The sequence below is a fragment of the Littorina saxatilis genome, linkage group LG5 (assembly GCF_037325665.1).
Source record: "Littorina saxatilis isolate snail1 linkage group LG5, US_GU_Lsax_2.0, whole genome shotgun sequence".
Classification (NCBI taxonomy): domain Eukaryota; kingdom Metazoa; phylum Mollusca; class Gastropoda; order Littorinimorpha; family Littorinidae; genus Littorina; species Littorina saxatilis.
Genome location: NC_090249.1, coordinates 44474798 through 44496303, shown reverse-complemented (window position 1 = coordinate 44496303; position 21506 = coordinate 44474798). Strand labels below are relative to the sequence as shown.

Here is a 21506-nt window from a genome sequence, read left to right as displayed (position 1 = left end):
TTTCCAACCTGCGTTTTATGTGCGTTTGAGAAAGCACTTTAAAGCTGTGGTCTATTTATGACTTTCCGGGGCTACGAGGTTGAAAAATAGGGATAAAATCATGTACAGAATTATGTACAGCAAACGCTACCCGAAACCCCACCTATACGGCGTGTATGACCTTGAGAGCTTCAGTCAACGCTTGAATTTTGCAGTGGTAACATCATACATAGACCACAGCTTTAAGACCTTCGTGGCTATGAGCAGTAAATGTTGAGATGCGTTTATCACGACTTCCATGTTTGTAATACTGAAGTAGTCCATAGGACAGTGAACTTTCTTTTTAACACAATGTACTGTCTCTCTTTCTCCTCAAAAGAACCGTTATTTTCTTAAAACATATTTGTAACACAGTACACAACTTTGTGTGTACGAAATAAAAATAATCTTTCTACAATGAAATAAGAAAAAAGGCGGCTACATGTTTTTTCAAGTTGTTGACCCATTGAGCATGAAAACAAGGACAACTGTCATGTAAGGAGTAAGAGAGACAAATTAATGCTGCGGTCAAGGTCAATTTGAGTAACACACCCATAAGATAAGAGTGATTTTCATAGATTTCTCCAGATTTTTCAGGTGAGTTCTGAAACACGATTTTCCTATGGTTTACAGATACTGTGTCCTTTCGTGTTCCTCTGACTTGTATTTGCTCTGTGTGTAAATGGTGTTAGTGAAAGTGGAGCCTTTTTTGATGGAAGAACGCTTCCACATAGAAACCAACAGTCAGACAGACAGAGAGACCGACAAACACAAACACAGACAGACACAGACACAGGCACACACACACACACACACACACCCACACACACACATACACACACACAAACAAACACACACACACACACAAACACACGCACACGTAACCGAGAAAACGATAAAGACGGAGAGAGACAAAACTGAAGGGGAGAGAGACAGAGACAAAAAAGAAGTAAGATGCATTCACGCAAACACACATTGTCACATAAACCCTACAAGCTCATTTTTACATTTAGTCAAGTTGTGATTATTTCATTTTTTTGATTATTCATTTCTTTTTGTATGTTGTTGTTTTCGGGTTCTCGAGCATCTTTAAATAGTTTAGTCTGCGCTGAACTACAGCGGAAAAAACCCGTCAACCAACAGTTGAAAGGTTTTTTTGCAGTGCAAAACAATATATAACTCAGACCTCTTTGATTTGGGCAGAAGTTTGCTTGAAGGACGAACAGTTGGAAGACAGGAGTGAAGAACTGACATCATGTTGTGGGTCGGTCTTCTTCAGCTTGTTCTGGTCGCCTTGACCTCCGCCAAGAATGTCCCCATGCGCTACAAACGTAAGTAGTTTGTGTGTGTGGACGAGGGGGTGGGGGTGGGGGTGGGGGTGGGGTGGGTGTGGGTTATAGGGGGAGGGGGTGTTGGTCAACGGGACTGAGGGAGGGTGGAGGTGAGGTGAAATGCGTGTATGTGTGTCTGTTTGACTTCCATCTGTTTGCCTGTAAGTCAATCTGCCTGTGTTTGCCGTGTGTGTATGTGTGTGCGTGTGCGTGTGTGTGTGTGTGTGTGCGTGTGTGTGTGTACGTGTGTGTGTGTGTGTGTGTGTGTGTGTGTGTGTGTGTGTGCCTGTGTCTGTCGTACTGTCTGCCTGTATATCTGTCTGTTTGTCTCTCTCTCTGTCTCTCTGTGTCTGTCTTGTTCTCTCTCTCTCTCTCTCTCTCTCTCTCTCTCTCTCTCTCTCTCGCCCTCTCTCTCTCTCTCGCTCTCTCTCTCTCTTTCACTCTCTCTCTCTCTTTCACTCTCTCTCTCTCTTTCACTCTCTCACCCTCTCTCTCTCTCTCCCTCCCTCCCTCCCTCTTTCTCTCCGTCTCTCTCTCTCTTTCACTCTCTCTCTCCCTCCCTCCCTCCCTCCCTCCCTCTCTCCCTCCATCTTTCTCTTCTTCTCTCTCTCTGTCTCTCTGTCTCTGTCCCTCTCTGTCTCTCTCTCTGTCTCTGTCTCTCCCTCTCTGTCTCTCTCTCTGTCTCTCTCTCTGTCTCTCTCTCTCTCCGTCTGTCTCTCTGTCTCTCCCTCTCTCTCTCTCTGTCTTTCTATGTCTCTCTCTCTCTCTCATACCAAATTGGGGTATGGCATGGCACTATCTCTTATCTTTCACCGGCACGGTTTGCCTAGTGGTAAGGCGTCCGCCCCGTGATCGGGAGGTCGTGGGTTCGAACCCCGGCCGGGTCATACCTAAGACTTTAAAATTGGCAATCTAGTGGCTGCTCCGCCTGGCGTCTGGCATTATGGGGTTAGTGCTAGGACTGGTTGGTCCGGTGTCAGAATAATGTGACTGGGTGAGACATGAAGCCTGTGCTGCGACTTCTGTCTTGTGTGTGGCGCACGTTATAAGTCAAAGCAGCACCGCCCTGATATGGCCCTTCGTGGTCGGCTGGGCGTTAAGCAAACAAAGAAACAAAAATCTCTTATCTTTCGACGTATATTTGATTTATGTTGTGCTTGTGTACACGCTGCACATACCAGATTAATGCACGCGTTCGTAATCTAACTTCACTGATGTGGGATAGGCGAAATAGTAACAGCTATTGTGTTTTCAGCGTAGCAATAGGGTCCGATATTTAGACGAGACAAGTATAATGCGACGAGTCGAAGACGAGTCGCATTATACTTGTTCGAGTCTAAATATCGGACCCTATTGCTACGCTGAAAACATAATAGCGATTATATAGCTGTTATGACCTTGATTTGTTGTTCCAAACTTACAAAATGACAGTTTTTGCGTCGATGCGTTGATCTCAGGTTTTGATAGCAGACAAACTTCTTACGCGCATCATGTTCGCGCAGACATGCACACCGCTACACGCTTTCTGACTTTGGAAGAAAAACTGACTCCAAGTGCATTCGATTTCACAACACAGTTGTTGAAACAGCTTTTTAAGTTGTCAGTGTATGCTGTTGTCGATAGAAACATCGCCGCGTGGTACAGATGTGTAAACCGGAACCATGCGTCGGCCATTTTTCTCAATATGCTTTTGGATATTGAGTAAAATGGCCGACTTCGGCAGCAATATGCTTTGATGATGAGGAGAGACCATCCAATCACAGCCCCCGAATTCCCCCACGTGTTCATCAGAATAGCTATATAACAAGATAAATGACTAACGAAACCTAAGCATACCACATGTCAGATATCAGCTATGACGGCTTAATAGCACCACAACCTGGGATTACCAATATCAAGTGAACATGTCAATTCTCAAATCGTGTTCTGCGCAATTCACAGTGATTGTGTCAACAAACGGTGTCAATGTCTCATACTCAGTCTTGTCTTAGGCTTACTAGCGCCGACTATAATTAAACATGAATACCTGATAATAATTCGAGATGATATCACTTGTTATTTACAATTTTAACGTGGAATGTAATAATTTTCAGTTCTTGCTAAATTTTTGACGGACAAAATTGAATTGAATCGTTACCTGAACATTTTAACTTTCACATGAACATTTTAATTCTGTGGTTTTGGCACTGAGTAAGCCGCCATAGTCATGCAGCGCTCAAAAGGAGGTCACTGAACAACACAAAGAAGGGAAGCCACAACCCCCTATACCTGCACCCCCTCCACCCCCACCCCCAGCCCTTACCACCAGCACCCTCATAGACTTTGTAAAATGACCTTGGTCCGTGCAGGTCACCGTACTGTCCCACTGCCGATCGTCATGTCGGAGATAAGGATCGTTTCGACTTTTTGAGGAAAAACAAAATCCGTATATTTTCTGACCTTTCAAATTCCCCAGGTTTACTTGCGTCACTGGGTATTGCGCGTATTTGAACAGTAGTGTAAAGACGTGCGTCGAACTTACCAGTTCATAAGACCAGCAGGCCTAAGAATATGGGAAACACAACCGCTCTGCTAACTTGGTATTTCTGTCCCCAGAACTAGTATCTATACTGTTCAAAAAAAGAAACGCATAGTTGCTACTTGCCAAATTTGTTTTATTTTTCGAAAAAATTAACAGAAAATCCAATATTTCGATTATTTGTTTGAAATTTGGTATGGACACAGTTGAATGCACACACAGTTCATTTGCATCTTCAAATCAATCAGTCAATCAATACGATTGGGTGCCGAGGCTGTCAAGTCAGTAGGGGGTGTGACTGCCTTGAGCAGCAACAACTGCCCGGCACCTTCTGGGCATGGACTGGATCAGATGCCGGATATCTTGCTGTGGGATGGTGTCCCACTCCTCCTGAAGTGCCTGCAATAGATCGCGGTGATTTGCCGGCGCTTCTTCTCGCCTGCGCACACGTCTGTCCAATTCATCCCAGAGGTGTTCTATCGGGTTCATGTCTGGCGACATGGATGGCCAGGGAAGCACCTGGACATGGTGGTCGGTGAGGAATTGGGTGGTGAGTCGTGCTGTGTGCGGGCGAGCGTTGTCCTGCTGGAATATGGCATCCTGGTCAGCCAGAAGAGGAAGGGCGTGTGGGCGCAGAATTTCCTCCACGTATCGCTGGGCAGTTATGCGCCCTTGGACGTGCACCAGGGTGCTCCTTCCAGCGGTATTGATCGCCCCCCACACCATGACGCCTCCACCACCATGAACGGGTGCCTCATCCACACAGTTGGGCGCGTAACGTTCGTTTACTCTCCGGTAGACCCTCCTCCGACCATCATGTCGCTGGAGCAGGAAGTAGGACTCGTCGCTGAACCACACGTGTCTCCAGTGATTCCGGACGGTCCAGCGAAGGTGCTGGTTGCCCCACTGCACTCGGTTCTGGCGATGGCGGCGGGTGAGGACAGCTCCTCTGTGAGGTCTGCGAGCTCTCAAACCAGCTTCATGCAGGCGGTTCCGCACGGTCTGGTCCGATAATCGGTGTGGCCCGGGGAGAGCCTGGACAGAAGATGAGGCCGACAGGAAACGATTCCGGAGGTGGCGGAGCCGTATGAAGCGGTCGTGAGCAGCAGTTGTCGCCCTTGGTCTTCCCGCTCGTGGCAAGTCAGCAACGGAGCCAGTGGCTTGAAACCTGACCCACAGTCTACTGATGGTGCTCTGGGACACGTGGAAGTGCCTGGCGATTGCACTTTGACTTTGGCCTGCTTGTAAACGACCCAATGCAATTTGGCGGTCTTCTCTGCTCAATCGGGCCATCTTTCGTCGCTGAATTGTCGTCTGATTTCTTTGTGGCGAACAATCCGCTTTTATGGGTTTTGGAAGACATGGTGAGAGCTCAATATTCCCCGAGTTTCACGAGATTACACTGAAGCATGACGAGTGGTCATGCCAAATGAGCAATTTTGACATTGTAGCCACTGATAACGCATGCGTCACGTGCAGAGCTCACTTGTGGCAATGGACGAAAGGTCGACGACCAGATAAACATTTTCTGCAGTTTGGTGGATATCCTTGTAGCCATATAACTAAATTAACCAAATATTACAAGCTATGCGTTTCTTTTTTTGAACAGTATCTATTTGGGACATGACGTGGTTATATGCTAAGATGACACAACCGCCGAACGCTGAAGAAGAAGAGTAAAAAAAATGTGTTAAGTACGTGCTTCATGGCTGGTTCTGGATAGCTTCCTACTGGTGTAAGCCATTGCATTTACAGACTTGTCAAATATCCTACCATGCTTTTACATATGTGACCCTCCACCACGAAATGAGTCGCATGTCACCTCGCGCGGTTCTGCGCTAGGCTTAAATATTAGTCCGGGGAGTGTCTGGTAACAGTGTGAGGGTCAACTTAGTCACATGCTTATAACTCAAACAGTTTTCGCTCTTTTCTAAAACGGTTTTCACCACTGGATAGAGCATACAAAACTCTTTAGGAAAATGTAAAAATATGAAAATCATGCAAAGGTGACATGTGACTCATTAATTTTCGTGGTGGAGGGTCACATATAGTACGACCACCCGTACTTGTGTGTCTGTTCCTGGGCGTACACGTCCTTTCCCGTACAGTGGTATAGGCACGGTCCTTCCCGTGCAGTGGTATAGGCACGGTCCTTCCCGTGCAGTGGTATAGGCACGGTCCTTCCCGTGCAGTGGTATAGGCACGGTCCTTCCCGTGCAGTGGTATAGGCACGGTCCTTCCCGTACAGTGGTATAGGCACGGTCCTTCCCGTGCAGTGGCATAGGCACGGTCCTTCCCGTGCAGTGGTATAGGCACGGTCCTTCCCGTGCAGTGGTATAGGCACGGTCCTTCCCGTGCAGTGGTATAGGCACGGTCCTTCCCGTGCAGTGGTATAGGCACGGTCCTTCCCGTGCAGTGGTATAGGCACGGTCCTTCCCGTGCAGTGGTACAGGCACGGTCCTTCCCGTGCAGTGGTATAGGCACGGTCCTTCCCGTGCAGTGGTATAGGCACGGTCCTTCCCGTGCAGTGGTACAGGCACGGTCCTTCCCGTGCAGTGGTATAGGCACGGTCCTTCCCGTGCAGTGGTATAGGCACGGTCCTTCCCGTGCAGTGGTATAGGCACGGTCCTTCCCGTGCAGTGGTACAGGCACGGTCCTTCCCGTGCAGTGGTATAGGCACGGTCCTTCCCGTGCAAACAACTCGGCTCACCGTCCATCTCAGATCTGGCCACGCCATTCCTCCACCTGCACGCACGCACTCACACGCACGCACGCACACACACACACACACACACACACACACACACACACACACACACACACACGCACGCAACACACACACACACACACACACACACACACGCGCAGGCAGGCACACACACACACAAACACACACACACGCACGTACGTATTCACACACAAACACACACACACATACACACACACACACACACACACACACACACACACACACACACACACACACACACACACACACAACATCCTAGCTGTATCCAGTAGAGATCGAGTGGACGTTATGTTTGTTTGTTTGTTTGTTTGCTTAACGCCCAGCCGACCACGAAGGGCCATATCAGGGCGGTGCTGCTTTGACATATAACGTGCGCCACACACAAGACAGAAGTCGCAGCACAGGCTTCATGTCTCACCCAGTCACATTATTCTGACACCAGACCAACCAGTCCTAGCACTAACCCTATAATGCCAGACGCCAGGCGGAGCAGCCACTAGATTGCCAATTTTAAAGTCTTAGGTATGACCCGGCCGGGGTTCGAACCCACGACCTCCCGATCACGGGGCGGACGCCTTCACTAGGCCAACCGTGCCGGTGGACGTTATGTGATGAATGAATTCAGTACGTTGCTACTAATGTAAGTTACAACATGTTTGTATCTTAACATTCTTACCCTGCACGGACAGCAGCAAGACTACTTTTTTTTTTGGTGTGTTTTGTTTTGTTTTAATATATATAGCTCATGTTAAAGCCGGAGCAGATCTCAGGTGGTGACCAGTTTTGTTCGCACTTGAATGAAACCAAAGTTTGAGCTCGGGGTAATACTAAGAACGAACATTTTTCACAACCGCCAGAATTGTAGCGATCTAAAGTTTGCTCATGGACTTTCGTGGCCTGTGCGTGTTGCTGAAATTCCTGTCAACCGGGACGGATAGAGATGGAATTTTAGACTGGCCCGGGCACAGCTCGTTCTATACGTAATTCAACCGTTCATGTTCCAGGTTCCAGTGTATGTTTCGGAGATCTTGGCTGCCCTTTTTTCAAACGGCGGTCCCTTCTTCAGCCCGTACCGGCCCAATTGTCTGGTGTCTAATTCTGCGTCCTTCATTAACCCAAAGCTCACACTCAGAATACTATGTCATCTTCCCATGTTCCAGTGTATGCTTCAAACATCTGGCCTGCTTCTCAACCGGCGCTCCATTCTTTGACGTGTACCGACCCATCTCCCTGCTGCCCGAGTCTCCGTCATTCCTCAACCCAAAGTTCACGCTCCAAACATTATGTCATCTTCCCATGTTCCAGGTTCCAGTGTGTGCTTCAAAGATCTGGGCTGCTTCTCAACTGGCCCTCCATTCTTTGACGTGTACCGACCCATCTCCATACTGCCCGAGTCTCCGTCCTTCATCAACCCAAAGTTCACGCTATTCACAAGGCAAGCGCCCTCTACCGGACACAAACTCTCCGCTGGAGATGAGGCTGCTCTGCGTGGGTCTTCTTTCCTTGCCAGCAGACCGACTAAGTTCGTTGTGCACGGATTCATCGACAACGGTGGAACCGACTGGATGGCCGTGAGCGAATGTTTTACTTTAACTTTTAGTGTTGGTGGTTGGGTAGGACGAGGAGTGTCTTTCGGTTACTTGCAAAAAAAGAAAAATAAGAAATGGGTGTGTGAAATCCCATCACAAGAGTAATTAATAGATGAGTGAATGAATGAATGCGTGAATGAATGAATGAGTGAAATGAATGAGTGAATGAATGAGTGAATGAAATAAATCATTAAACAAGTGCAGCGATAAATCAAACAACAAATAACCAAGCAATCAAATGATCAATATTTAAACATTATCACCATCTTCATCATCATCATCATCCTGCTGCTGCTGCTGATGAGGATGAGGATGACGACGACGATAACGATGATGATGGTGATGATTGTGTTTCCAGGAGATGAAGAACGAGTTCCTGACTCACGGAGACTACAACGTGGTGCTGGTGGACTGGGGCTCGGGATCTCTGGCTCTCTACGGGCAGGCAACCGCCAACACCAGAGTGGTTGGGGCCATGATAGCCCAGCTGATAATGTTCATGAAGGTTTGCTAACAACCTTTACTTAAAGCGGCGTATTAGGCTCGAGTTGGAAGTAGTGTTGCTGGACACTAGATTTTTTGTCCTGTTTCCGGTAACCCGACCAACCCTATTTCAGGCTACCTTACCTGTAACTTGTTGTTATCCAAATGTTAAAAAATATACACACATAAACAAACAGCGAAACGCACGACAGATCAAAAACTTTGTGGTCAACTGCGCGTTCGAGAAACTTTTTTTGCGTTGCCTTTAGACACACTAGAATCCTTGCAATGTAGCTTTCGTCTTTAGATTTAGGTTAAGTCTAATACAAAAAGATATGTTTGACCGAATAAAGTTTCCCTTTTTACATTTAGTCAAGTTGACTAAATGTTTTAACATAGAGGGGGAATCGAGACGAGGGTCGTTGTGTATGTTTTGTCATGTGATCTAAATCACAACATTATTATTGTTGTTGTTGGGTTTTTTTTAACATTTTTTTTTGGGGGGGGGGGGGGGCGCTTGATTGTCTTAAATGAAAGTTCCCAGGGTCATTTCTGTAACTTAGCTGCGGCACGACAGAAACTAATTTCATGTCACAATTAAAAGGACAAATTTAAACTGTTCTTGCTGATGCATTTATTTGACAAATCGTCTTGACTATGTGTGTCAGAATGTGACGGGCGCCCGTCCCGAGGACATGCACATCCTCGGACACAGCCTGGGGGCCCATGTGGCGGGCTATGCCGGGGAAAGACTCACATACCTGGGCAGAATCACAGGTAAAAGTGCGAATACCACTGCAGTTAGTATCCATTGGCAAAGCAGGATGTGCTGCAGCGCCTTGTATGACTGTAGAGTTGAACGACAATCTCTGCTGCTGATTGAACAGATGATTATATATATATATAAAGACTGGACACCAGTGACGTCAAATGTATGACGTATTGTGATGTGTGTAACATGACTTGACCCATCAGAGCCGTACCTTTAGAACACATACAAGGTGAGTAGACTGAACCCTTGTGACGAAATGTGTATCATATTTTTCTGTGTGTGTGTGTGTGTGTGTGTGTGTGTGTGTGTGTGTGTGTGTGTGGATTTTTTTTAGCGCACAAGCCGGTTGGTTATAATAGATCCTAGTGACGTCAATTATATGACGTATCATGCTGTGTGTCATGTGACTTGACCCAGCATAGTCTTACAGACGAGGTAGGGAGACTGGACCCTTGTTATGTAAGCTGTATTCCTTTTCAATTGTTGTGTTGTTTGGTGTGTGTTTTGTTTTTAGCCCACAAGCCAGGTGATTGTAGCCGACACTAGTGACGTCAGCTGTATGACGTATCACGTTGTTTGTTCCAGGCATGGACCCAGCAGAGCCGTACTTTCAGAACGAGGACAAAGTGGTGAGACTGGACCCGACTGACGCCCTGTTTGTCGACATCATCCACACTGATGGATCCAGCTTCTACAGCACAGACCTAGGTGTGGACCAAGCTCATCTCTTCATATCTTCTTTTCGTCAGATTGAGGAAATCCCTGTAAAGGGCAGTTATTCTCACCGGTTGGTGCGACTGAGGTCCTTAGAGTTGAAGATAAAGTGGATAGTATACATATGAACATAAAAACAGGGGTGGGTTGGTAGGCAACCTACTGCTTTTCGCAATTCGCCCAGGCGCCCAGTTTCAGGCCCTGGGCTGTGGGGCTAGTCTACCACCCAGTGCTACTTAGTGCAACAACTGGGCCCCGACGAAACAATGCCAACAGGGCGAAAAATATGGAGCAGAGTGATTGATTAATTCTAATCCATGTCTGTCAGTCACAGGACACTCGTGACATAGCTGCAGCCAATCACCTCACGATAAGCTTGAATAGTAACAGTTGAAATGTGACCCTCCACCACAAAATGAGTCGTATGTCACCTCGCGCGGTTCTGCGCTAGGCTTAATATAAGTCCGGGGAGTGTCTGGTAACAGTGTGAGGGTCGCCTTAGTCACAGGCTTATAACTCAAACAGTTTTCGCTCTTTTCTAAAACGGTTTTCACCACTGGATAGAGCATAAAGCGCTCTTTAGGAAAATGTAAAAATATGAAAACCATGCAAAGGTCACATGCGACTCATTCCGTGGTGTAGGGTCACAAATGTTCTCTCAAACATTCTCATACGACAAACCTTGCCGATCATGCATTTCAACTTCGCTTTTTCTTGTCCTAGAGAGAGCAACAGATTCAAATTGAACGTCACTGAACAGAGAAGAAGTTGGGTAAAGTTGCAATGTACACAATAGCAGACGGACACAAGCAAGACATCGGAATACAGCAGAAAATAAATTGATAAATAATCTCCCGCCGTAGACGCGATGAGAAGTAAAAGAAACAAGAAATTCCTCCGAGGTAGGAAAAACACCCCCGTCAAAGGGAAATAACCTTCTCAGTTGGTGGCAGTGAGAATGGTTATTTCCCTTTGACCATTAATATGTCCCTCTATAAGTCCTTGTATAATTTTAATCCACCAATAACTCCCTAACCGTGTGTTTGACTGGTCCCAATTTTTGCAAGGACCGTCTCAGGAATGTATAGAACCTGTTCACCAAGTTTGGTGACGATCGGTCCGTTCATTCTTGAGATCTATATGCGAACACAAACACACAAACACACAAACACACAAACAAACAAACAAACAAACACATCGACCGAATCCTATACACACCCCTATACCGGGGGTGTAAAAAAGAAGATACAAAGAAAGAAGATGAAGATGTCAGCATAAGCTGTTTGAATCTGAATACGCTGTGTAAGACCAGCAGAAAGAGATGGAATGTAAAGAAATTGGCTAGACATTTTTGAGAACATTAATTGTGCATGTCGTGACACTCTTTTCGCACAGGTTTCGGCATGGGACAGTCGTGTGGCCACGTCGACTATTTCCCCAATGGCGGCCACGATCAACCCGGCTGCGAGGAGGGTCCCATCACCCATATCCTCCACGAGGGAATCCTCGCAGGTACAGAGATGATAACCTGGGAAGAGGAGACAGTCACGAGTGTTCCGACATTTCGGAGGTTCTTTCGTGACAGGTTTAGGTATCCCATCACCAATCTCATCAAAGAAGGAATCGTCACAGGTAATAGTGATGGTAACTTGTGGCGAAAGGACACCCTCGGGATCAGCCAACTGTGTCCCGACATTTAAGGTGTCCTTTCATGAAAGGTATAGTTCAAGCATGTTCGAAGAGGGTCCCGTCACCCTTCTCATCAACGAGTGAATCGTCACAGACACGGTGCTAGTAACCTGTGAATAGAGGACACTCTCTGGGCCAGCCAACACAGTGTCCCAACATTTCAGGTGTCCTCTCATGATAGGTAAAGTTGAACCATGTTCGTAGATCTGGTCCCATCACGCATCTCATGTTTTTTCGTTTGATTTTTGATAACTCTCCGCTATCTTTCGTGACTGGGCACTATTTTGCAGGTGCAAAGGAGTTTGTTGCATGCAACCACCTGCGTTCCTACCACTTCTTCATCGAGTCCATCAACTCTGCCTGTCCTTTTGAGGGCTACAAATGCGACAGTGAAGACAACTTCAATGTGAGTCGAACTATGTATAAACAACATAAACTTTGCACACACAAAGCATTATTGCAACCACTTTAGTACCCTAACTAAAGCATTCATTCTCGTGTCATTTCATTCAAACTGTCTATGCAATGTAAGGCACTTAATTTTGGATCAAATATTTATATAACAGGAGTCACGTGACCACCGCTGAAATAAAGGTACCTCCACAATCGAACTGACAAAAACGTAAGGTACAACTAAAACAAAATCGACAAAAATTCAGAATAGGCACAAATCTGCAACTTTTAGTCAAATCCAGTATCTGTACAGAACAGGTTGTTTTCTGTAGCTGTCTTGCGTATTTCTTGTGTAATGGTTTTCCTAATGATGCGGGTGTCAATAACATAAGCGGTAAAAAAAACAGGAGGTTTGGGCGTATATTTTGAGAGGTACCTTGACAAAAATCTTGAACTTAAGTGTGTTAAATTCATAGCTCAGAATTCAGAGGCATTTAAGCCTCCACATTTGCAGAACATGCGCTTGTAAGCAGAACAAGTCATTTAAGATCCCTTTGGAGTCACGGAATGAACTGTACGAATACTCGGAATGCATTTCGTTTTACATGCGTCAAAGAAGGAACTATCCTAAGCGGCGACAGGGGAGGCAACTCCCGCTACTTTAGTGATGTCCCTTGGATGACAACGTAGCCATTCTCGGGCCATTTTTGTGGATCAAACAACCAAATTAATTAATTATGCTTAATTAAAGGTGGTCGTCTACATTTTTGCTTTTTTTCAATAATCTTATGGTTAGATTTCGCTAAAAAGTTATGTCAGATGATGAATGAACCATGGGGAAAAAAGTTATAGAAAAAAAAATATATGTAAAAAAAGATTTTATTTTTGGGTAGCGTGACTCACGCTTCCAATATTTTGTTTTCTGTTTGCTGAGAACATGTGCTTTGCCTAAAAATACTGACCAATCAAATTCATGTCACTATAGCCACGCCCAAACAAGTGCAGCAACAGTTTGACACTGGAGCGCTGTCCACGCTTTTTTTAAACGCACGAAATGCACGGGATTTGAGAAGAGTTTTGCGCTTGGCATTTTCCAAATAAGGATATCCTACTATGAGTACTACGCTGGAATACTACAATGAATTTTCAAACGGCTACACTGGCTTCGTCTTTCCTGATCGAAAGGGGGTGTATTGTTGATATTTGTAGATAATAGACTCTGCATTTTAATGGTCAAATGGCGATTTCGGTATAAAAATGTAGACAAGGACCTTTAAAGTTTGGAGCTCAATCTGTCAATTAATTTCACGACAAATGTTCTTTGGCTTGATTACAGGAAAAATAAGTAAAGAATGCCACTGGATTCTGAGCTATGAATTTAACACACTAAAGTTCAAGATTACCAAAAGCGTTGTATTTCAGCAATAACCCAGTGAATTGCTTTGAAACTACCAGGAGCTTATGCCTACATGAGATATATAATACTTCGTTCGGGTAAAATTTCGGATCGTTGCTGTTATGCTTGGTGTGTCTGTAAGGATGCGAGAAGCACACAAACATTTAATACAAACGTAAATCAAGTGGGTTCACTTTTCGACCACGTTGACTCGCCATTTTGTCCAAATCCAAGGGGAATCACTCTTCCAATGCAATGACGTAGTACACAATTTCAATACAATGACGTAGTACACAATACACCAGTTGCCATCAGTCGTCACTGACTTGTACCTTTGTGTTGCAGACTGGGGGGTGTGTGCCATGCAGTGGAGACGGGTGTGGCTACATGGGTATGAACGCGGACAAGGTGAAGCCACGCCGCGGTGTGAACCACGTCAAGTATTACCTCAAGACTGGAACCCACGGGCCGTACTGTCGTAAGTTGTTGTACTACTGTTGGTGCCTAGACCACGGGCCGTACTATCGTAAGTTGTTGTACTATTGTTGGTGTGTAGACCGCGGGCCGTACTGTCGTAAGTTGTTGTACTACTGTTGGTGTGTACACCACGGGCCGTACTGTCGTAAGTTGTTGTACTACTGTTGGTGTGTAGACCACGGGCCGTACTGTCGTAAGTGTGTGTACTGCTGTTGCTGTGGTCTGTGTTCCCTCGTTTTGTAGCTTGCATATTTTTTTTTATGTCGATTGTGTTCTCTATTTTCAATTAACGTTGTTGCATTGTACCTTACACGAGCAGTGGGCAGTGAATGTTTGGAATACAACATTAAAAAGTGAAGTGTATGTAATGTTTAATTATAGACAAAACGATGCATCCACGGTAGGCTGGTAGCGTTGCAGTGGTGGTACTGATATTTCATACTTAATTGTTAAAATGTTTCCTCATTTCACCCCTTGTCCAGAAAAAGCAAAAGCAAAGGTTTTAAGTCCCCCCCGCGGGTTAGGGGGTGTCCCATATTGGGACGAGAAAGAATTTACCCGATGCTCCCCAGCATGTCGTAAGAGGCGACTAACGGATTCTGTTTCTCCTTTTACCCTTGTTAAGTGTTTCTTGTATAGAACATAGTCAATGTTTGCATAGATTTTAGTCAAGCAGTATGTAAGAAATGTTGTCCTTTGTACTGGAAACTTGCATTCTCCCAGTAAGGTCATATATTGTACTATGTTGCAAGCCCCTGGAGCAAATTTGATTAGTGCTTTTGTGAACAAGAAACAATTGACAAGTGGCTCTATTCCATCTCCCCCCTTCCCCCGTCGCGATATAACCTTCGTGGTTGAAAACGACGTTAAACACCAAATAAAGAAAGAACGGTTTCAAGTTTGCTAATCCTCAGGCAAAGTGCACGATGTCATGGATTGTCGCAGGTTACCATTACAGAGTGGCCTTGACCTTTGGCGGTACCCAACGCCTTGCCCATTCAGAGCGAGGTCAGATGTACGTTCACCTCACCGGAAGTACAGGCGAAACGCACGAGGTGAAGGTCACCCATGAGTAAGTATGCTGAAATCATCAAAGTAGGTGCTTCAGGTAGTATCTATGTTATATTTATTATACAAGTGAAAATAAAAACGAAAGAAAATAGGAAGAATGGTCTGTGATTTTATGTTGGTCCAGCAGTCATCGTTTTAAACTTCCAGGTATCTTAATTTTTAGGTTGTAAAAGTGAGTACGTATGCCAGGCGTACCAAAGGGTTTAGGATGTCTGTCAGAGTCCGTTTGATTAAGAGATACAAGGGATTGGTCAGCGTCATCAAAGATTCAGTATGTCAGAGTTGCCACAGGATAGGTATTTCAAGGTTATTGATGATCGTAAAGGACTTGCATTGAAGGATATGCCACGAACACCGATGATCAACATGTACACGAAGAGAGGGGTCCCAATAACGAAGGGTCAATGTACAAGGACGATGTCACACGTTGCTCTTGCTTTGTAACAAAAAATGGTTGTAAGCATTCCCCAAACGTCGTACGTTAGTGTTTGGGCGAAAAAATAGGGTCGGTCGGGATACCGTAAACAGACTATTTTTTGTTGTTGTCCTAAGACGTAATTTTGCAATAAGAATAGCTGAGAAACGGGAAGTAAGCGCTCTGAATATTTCATGTTTGAAAGCTGAAATAGCGCACGGTCTCATTTGTTTAAGATTCCTGAATACTTTAATTACTTATTATGTAATCACTGAATTTGACCGGTTGGTTCGACACTCAGCGTGGTCAATTTCTGCCAGAGACTGTACTTGTCTATGTACTTGTAAAGAGCTACCAGTTTGGAGCATGGTTAACGCGATCGCTGATAGAATTAAGAAACAAGGGAGGTTAGGGTATGGAATGTTGACTCATAGACAAAACGAAACATTTACGAGTTCGTCGACGAAACGGTCTTTGTAGTGAACAGACATGCAATGGTTATGAGATGAATAAAAGACAGTGAGGAAGCATTTAATTCGACTTCTCCGTCAAGATGGCAAGAGTCGGAAGGGATTTCTGCGATCACCTGCGACTGCCATCCCCCGCCCCCCCTTCCACCCCAGTCCGATCAGAAGAATACCACTGGCAGAAAATGTAGTAATTTGTTCGAATTTGGACACTGTTGACAGAAGCCTCTGATTAGAGAAACGCGGGGTCAAAGTTGGAGCAAAATGCATACAAACTTTCTGAGCTCACTGACTCCCACTTTAAGCTGAATTTCTAAAAGTTCACGGAAGTGATAGCTCATTATAAAACAGATGTAAATTATGGAAAACATCTCGGGATGCATATCATAATAATGTTAACCACGGTGACTGCTTTCGCAGAAATGGCCATATTAATGACCTTATGTTTTTGTCGTCAGTAACACCTACGTCACGCCTGGCCAAACCTACTCCTATCTGGTGACGGCACCCGTCGACCTTGGCGTCATCCATGACGTTGTCTTCCGCTGGGACCATGACTCAAACGTACTTGACGTCGGGTCTTGGAACCTGCTGGGATTACGTCATCCCACGCTCTACCTGGACAAAATCTCTGTGGCGAATGGAGAGAGTCACAAAACGTGAGATGATGAATCATGGTGTTCGTGTGTGTGTGTGTGTGTGTGTGTGTGTGTGTGTGTGTGTGTGTGTATGTGTGTGTGTGTGTGTGTGGTTGGGGTTGGGGTCGTGTGTGTGTGGTTGGGGTTGGGGTCGTGTGTGTGTGGTTGGGGTCGTGTCAGGGATGCAAACAAAAAATTTTAAAAAAGAGGAAAAGTTGCGGGGGTCTGGGGGCCGCAGAAGGCCCCCAGTGGGGTCATGGGGCAACGCCCTGGCGGGGGTTCAGGGGGCAGCGCCCCCTTAAGCTGAAGCATTTTGAACAAATTAATGACCAAAAACATGCATAAACGGCAATATTATCCTAAAAAAACCCTTATATTTACAGTGTCTAAAATAATGTACAATACTTACTGTTTTACTAAATTTACTTTAGAAAAATTACTGCTTATAGACTATAGAGTTTAGTACCACTAATATTTTTACCAAATGAACAGTCATTAGACTAGAGTGTTCTGTCTTCTGATCATTGAAAATATGGACAATCATATACTTGTACAAAGCAGCCACATGACATTACTTGGAGAGAGAGGGACAGGGAGACATAGATATGTTGGCTCACTCGTTTCTGCAAGCTGTATCAATCCATGGCACTGACAAGAAGGCATTGGCAAGTCACAAAGTCTGTAATGGCAACTGTAAAAATCCCTTTGCTTTGGATGTATTTGAAACTTTAAAACTTTGTCTCTGACAGATAATTAAAAAAATGGTTGTGTCTTAGCAGTCATGCCACAAAGCCGCGGCTGCCATACACCACTGGTTTCGAACACGCCACACAAAATGCGTTTCCGGCTTTTTCAATTTTGCGGATGACATCGCCTACTCTTTGCTCGTTGACGTTTCTGTCCAACCACTCCCATTTCCACTCGTTCTTTGCGTTTTCCTTGATTTTCTTTTCAAACCCGCGTTCAACGAACTTTATGCACGAAGCCATTTTTCGGGAAGGCACAAGTTAACGCGCCCGCGCTCACGTGTTGTGGAAATGACAAACGGTTTACAGCTTCGCCCGTTTAAGAATACGGCTTTCGGATTCGCCCGCTTGAGAATAAACACCGAGAGGCATGCTCGGTTTACATTTTTCCTCTTCTTTTTTTTCGGCGATTGTGCATGAAAAACGGCGATTTCAAAAAGTAAAAACGGCGATTTTTTCGCCGTTTGGCGGCTATTTTGCATCCCTGCACGGTGTGTGTGTGTGTGTGTGTGTGTGTGTGTGTTTGGGGTCGTGTGTGTGTGAGTGAGTGTGGTGGTGTTCTATATGCATGTTGGTGTCTGTCTGTAGATGTGTATTGTTTTGTGAGTTCGACTCCAAGGTGAACATGTTTGCGTTATTATGCTAGTGTGTTGGTGTTTATAGGTGCATGTGTGTGTGTGTGTGTGTGTGTGTGTGTGTGTTTGGGGGGGGGGGGGGGGTACGCGAGGGGTAAAACGAAATCGAAATAACAATTTGCTTTATTCGGACTTGGACTGGCACGGTTGGCCTAGTGGTAAGGCGTCCGCCCCGTGATCGGGAGGTTGTGGGTTCGAACGCCGGCCGGGTCATACCGAACACTTTAAAATTGGCAATCTAGTGGCTGCTCCGCCTGGCGTCTGGCATTATGGGGTTAGTGCTAGGACTGGTTGGTCCGGTGTCAGAATAATGTGACTGGGTGAGACATGAAGCCTGTGCTGCGACTTCTGTCTTGTGTGTGGCGCACGTTAAATGTAAAAGCAGCACCGTCCTGATATGGCCCGTCGTGGTCGGCTGGGCGTTAAGCAAACAAACAAACAAACAAAATTCGGACTTGAATGTGTATACATGCCACAATTTCATTTCGTCAGTTGTGCATGGTGATAACGTTTGTATGTGCCAATACAAAATGTATATTTGTTTTCCACAGGTTCAACTTCTGCGAGCATTCCACTGCTGTGGAGTCAAACCACTTTCAGACTGTCTCTACAACCTGTTGAGTTTACCGTGATGAGTTTCTAGTTATGAGTTTCCCGTTATGAGTTTCCTGTTACTCGACTTCGATTTTGGTCGGTGTTGTGTTAGTAAAACATGAAATGAAGCATCATTGAAGACCAGTGACTGTCTTTATGAGTCATGTTTCCCAATTCGCGCGCGCGCCAGTGTGTGTGTGTGTGTGTGTGTGTGTGTGTGCGTGCGTGCGTGCGTGCGTGCGTGCGTGCGTGTGTGCGTGCGTGTGTGTGTGTGTGTGTGTGTGTGTGTGTGTGTGTGTGTGTGTGTGTGTGTGTGCGTGCGTGTGTGATGCCTTCCTGTCTTCCGTACGTATACTCGAACACACACACTGCATTGACGGACACAAACTATGTTCATGCAGTAACACACAAAACCAGAAGAGCATACTATTTTCATCACTGCAATAAGTGCAGAATGAAACTCAGAATTGCAGATATCAGTTTTAACTAAGTGTCGTCCACATTTTAATCATCAAAGCATGCAGAATATGAAAAGTAACATGAACAAATGAATGTTGCTATGGTGCAAAATACAGAATGAAGTAATACATGCATACGATTTTAATTTCACACACACACACCACACACACATCCTGTGAATTACCTTCTCCCTGTCAACATAAACACTCAAAAGTATAAAGGGTTCCAGCTACTGATGGTACGGATTACAATCATATTAATAATATCGTAAGAAATCACAACCTTTTTTTGGTTTACGCAAATCCGTAAAATGCACTTCTGAATAATTACAGAAATGAAATCAATATATTCTTTTAATCTTTGTTTATAAAAAAAAATCTGTTTTTTTTATGAGTTGGAGGTACGTTAAAGTCAAATTACGATTTTTCCATTACTAAACGTCCGTGCGTTCATCGTGTTTGAAGGTATCTTCTGTTCTGTGTAAGCCCTAGATATATTAATAGATCTGTCCAGGCCCATAACATTGCACGTGAGCATCGATCCACTTTGACACATGCCAAAAATCTACCCCGCCCTGGCTGCTTTCTGTACATTGCGGGATCTTGTTCTGCTGAAATGAATTTTCAATTGGTGACTTTGTCACTGTTATGCTATTAATGCAGCAATAGTATTCCAATTATTACTGATTTGTTGTATGTGTCCAACTGGAAGGATGCTTTCTTCCCATCATTAAAAAAATCACATCTTTGGTGTTATGCAATATCTGTGATACGGGGGGGGGGGGGGGGGGGGGACGTGACGTAGCATGTCGTTATAATTGGAGCAAGATATTACACAAACTGAAGTATGAAGTGACAGTTGAAGAAACAGGTAGATCAACTAATAGATAACAAACGATAGTGAAAATGTCTCAGCATCTCTCCAGGGGACTGAACTCCTCGCTGACTGTGTGCACACAATAGATCGATGAATGGTTTCCCTTCACTGGAGCATCCCAGGCTCCGAGCTCCATGCAAGTCAGAACGTCAAGCATTAATGACACTAAATTAAAATTACGAACGATGGAAGCTATTCTTCGTGACCAATTCATTAATGTATCCAAACAGATTATTACACATCGTTATTCAAACAAACAAAAACACATTTCATTCCCTTATTCTCAACTTCTGCACGGACGGCCATAAACACTACCAAAAAATATCAAATTATATTTGTTTAAAACACCAAACAATTGACGCTGTTATTCGTAACCAGTTCATCAATATACCGGAAAAGAGTAACACACATCAATTATGCAAATGCATTTTGCAAAAGGATTGTAAAATCGAACCTTTATAGTCTGACAGAGTTAAACTGCAAAACCAGGTCCACAAGTCTTCAAACAGTCGAAGGTTGTTTTCTGCCTTTCAGGCATGCTAGTTATAAAGAAAATGTTCGTTTTTAGTTTGTTTGTTTGTTTGTTTGTGTGTTTTATTGTGGTTTTGAGTCTTTGTTTTATTTTACTCAAGACCCGCATGTATCTACTTGAAGGAATGCTCGACCGTACGTGTCACTCTACATCAGAAGTGCTTGGCAGTATTCGGCACCAAAGACTTTCACAGAAATAAGTACAAAAGCAAATGAGACAGATGGAACGCAGTTGTAATTACAATAAGTACACATTGAAACCCTCTGACACAGTTTCTTGAAACCAGGCTGCTTAAACATTCGGACACCGATCAGAGTCTGCAAAACGTTGACTCTTGGTAATACATTTCTCCCCAAACTCGGATTCGAACCCGCGCCGATAGCGAGGAATTGTTTTAAAAACCAGAGCTGTACTGACTGAGCTACGGATCCGGTTTGCGATTCTCAACGAACTGGCCTCAGTAAGACTGACATGAACGAATCAGAAGCGCCCTTAATAGACCAACGTTGCCAGCCCTGCACTCCTAAAACATACACATTATTCATCGTTCCGCTCCAGTACAGTAGGTCGAGCGTTTCATTTGCACTGCCTCCGCTGAAAACAAAGTGGGTGCACTAATCCACTAGTTCGGATAATCCGGTCTCTGCATCGCAGCCGGTAATTTCCGCGCATATGTAAATTCCGCGCTTGTAAAATACATGTATGCTCCGCGCAATATCGGGTTGTAACTTCCGCGCACGAATTACTGGTTCGGCTCATACAACTTGCGCGCGTACTCACAGTCCCTACGGTTAGCACTTTTCACTGACTGCTCATTGACTGTTCACTAACCACTCACAATGCTGTGATACCAGACACCCGAAATTTCTGTAATTTCTGTTATATAATAAGTGAACAAAATATTCTTATACGCATGGTTTAAGTCTTCATTCGTTTTTATCGAC

General features: G+C 44.8%; 1 protein-coding gene across 1 annotated transcript; it reads left to right on the top strand.

Moving 5' to 3' along the window:
* The first annotated feature begins 1215 nt into the window (after nucleotides 1-1215).
* LOC138967230 (pancreatic triacylglycerol lipase-like) lies at nucleotides 1216-18840 on the top strand. The gene is made up of 11 exons (XM_070339751.1): nucleotides 1216-1349; nucleotides 7922-8187; nucleotides 8564-8710; nucleotides 9357-9465; nucleotides 10046-10168; nucleotides 11570-11686; nucleotides 12154-12269; nucleotides 13998-14130; nucleotides 15075-15201; nucleotides 16541-16741; nucleotides 18653-18840. Exons 1-11 carry the CDS (start codon nucleotides 1274-1276, stop codon nucleotides 18720-18722), a joined length of 1485 nt encoding a protein of 494 aa, XP_070195852.1. The 5' UTR covers nucleotides 1216-1273; the 3' UTR covers nucleotides 18723-18840.
* The last annotated feature ends 2666 nt before the right edge of the window (nucleotides 18841-21506 follow it).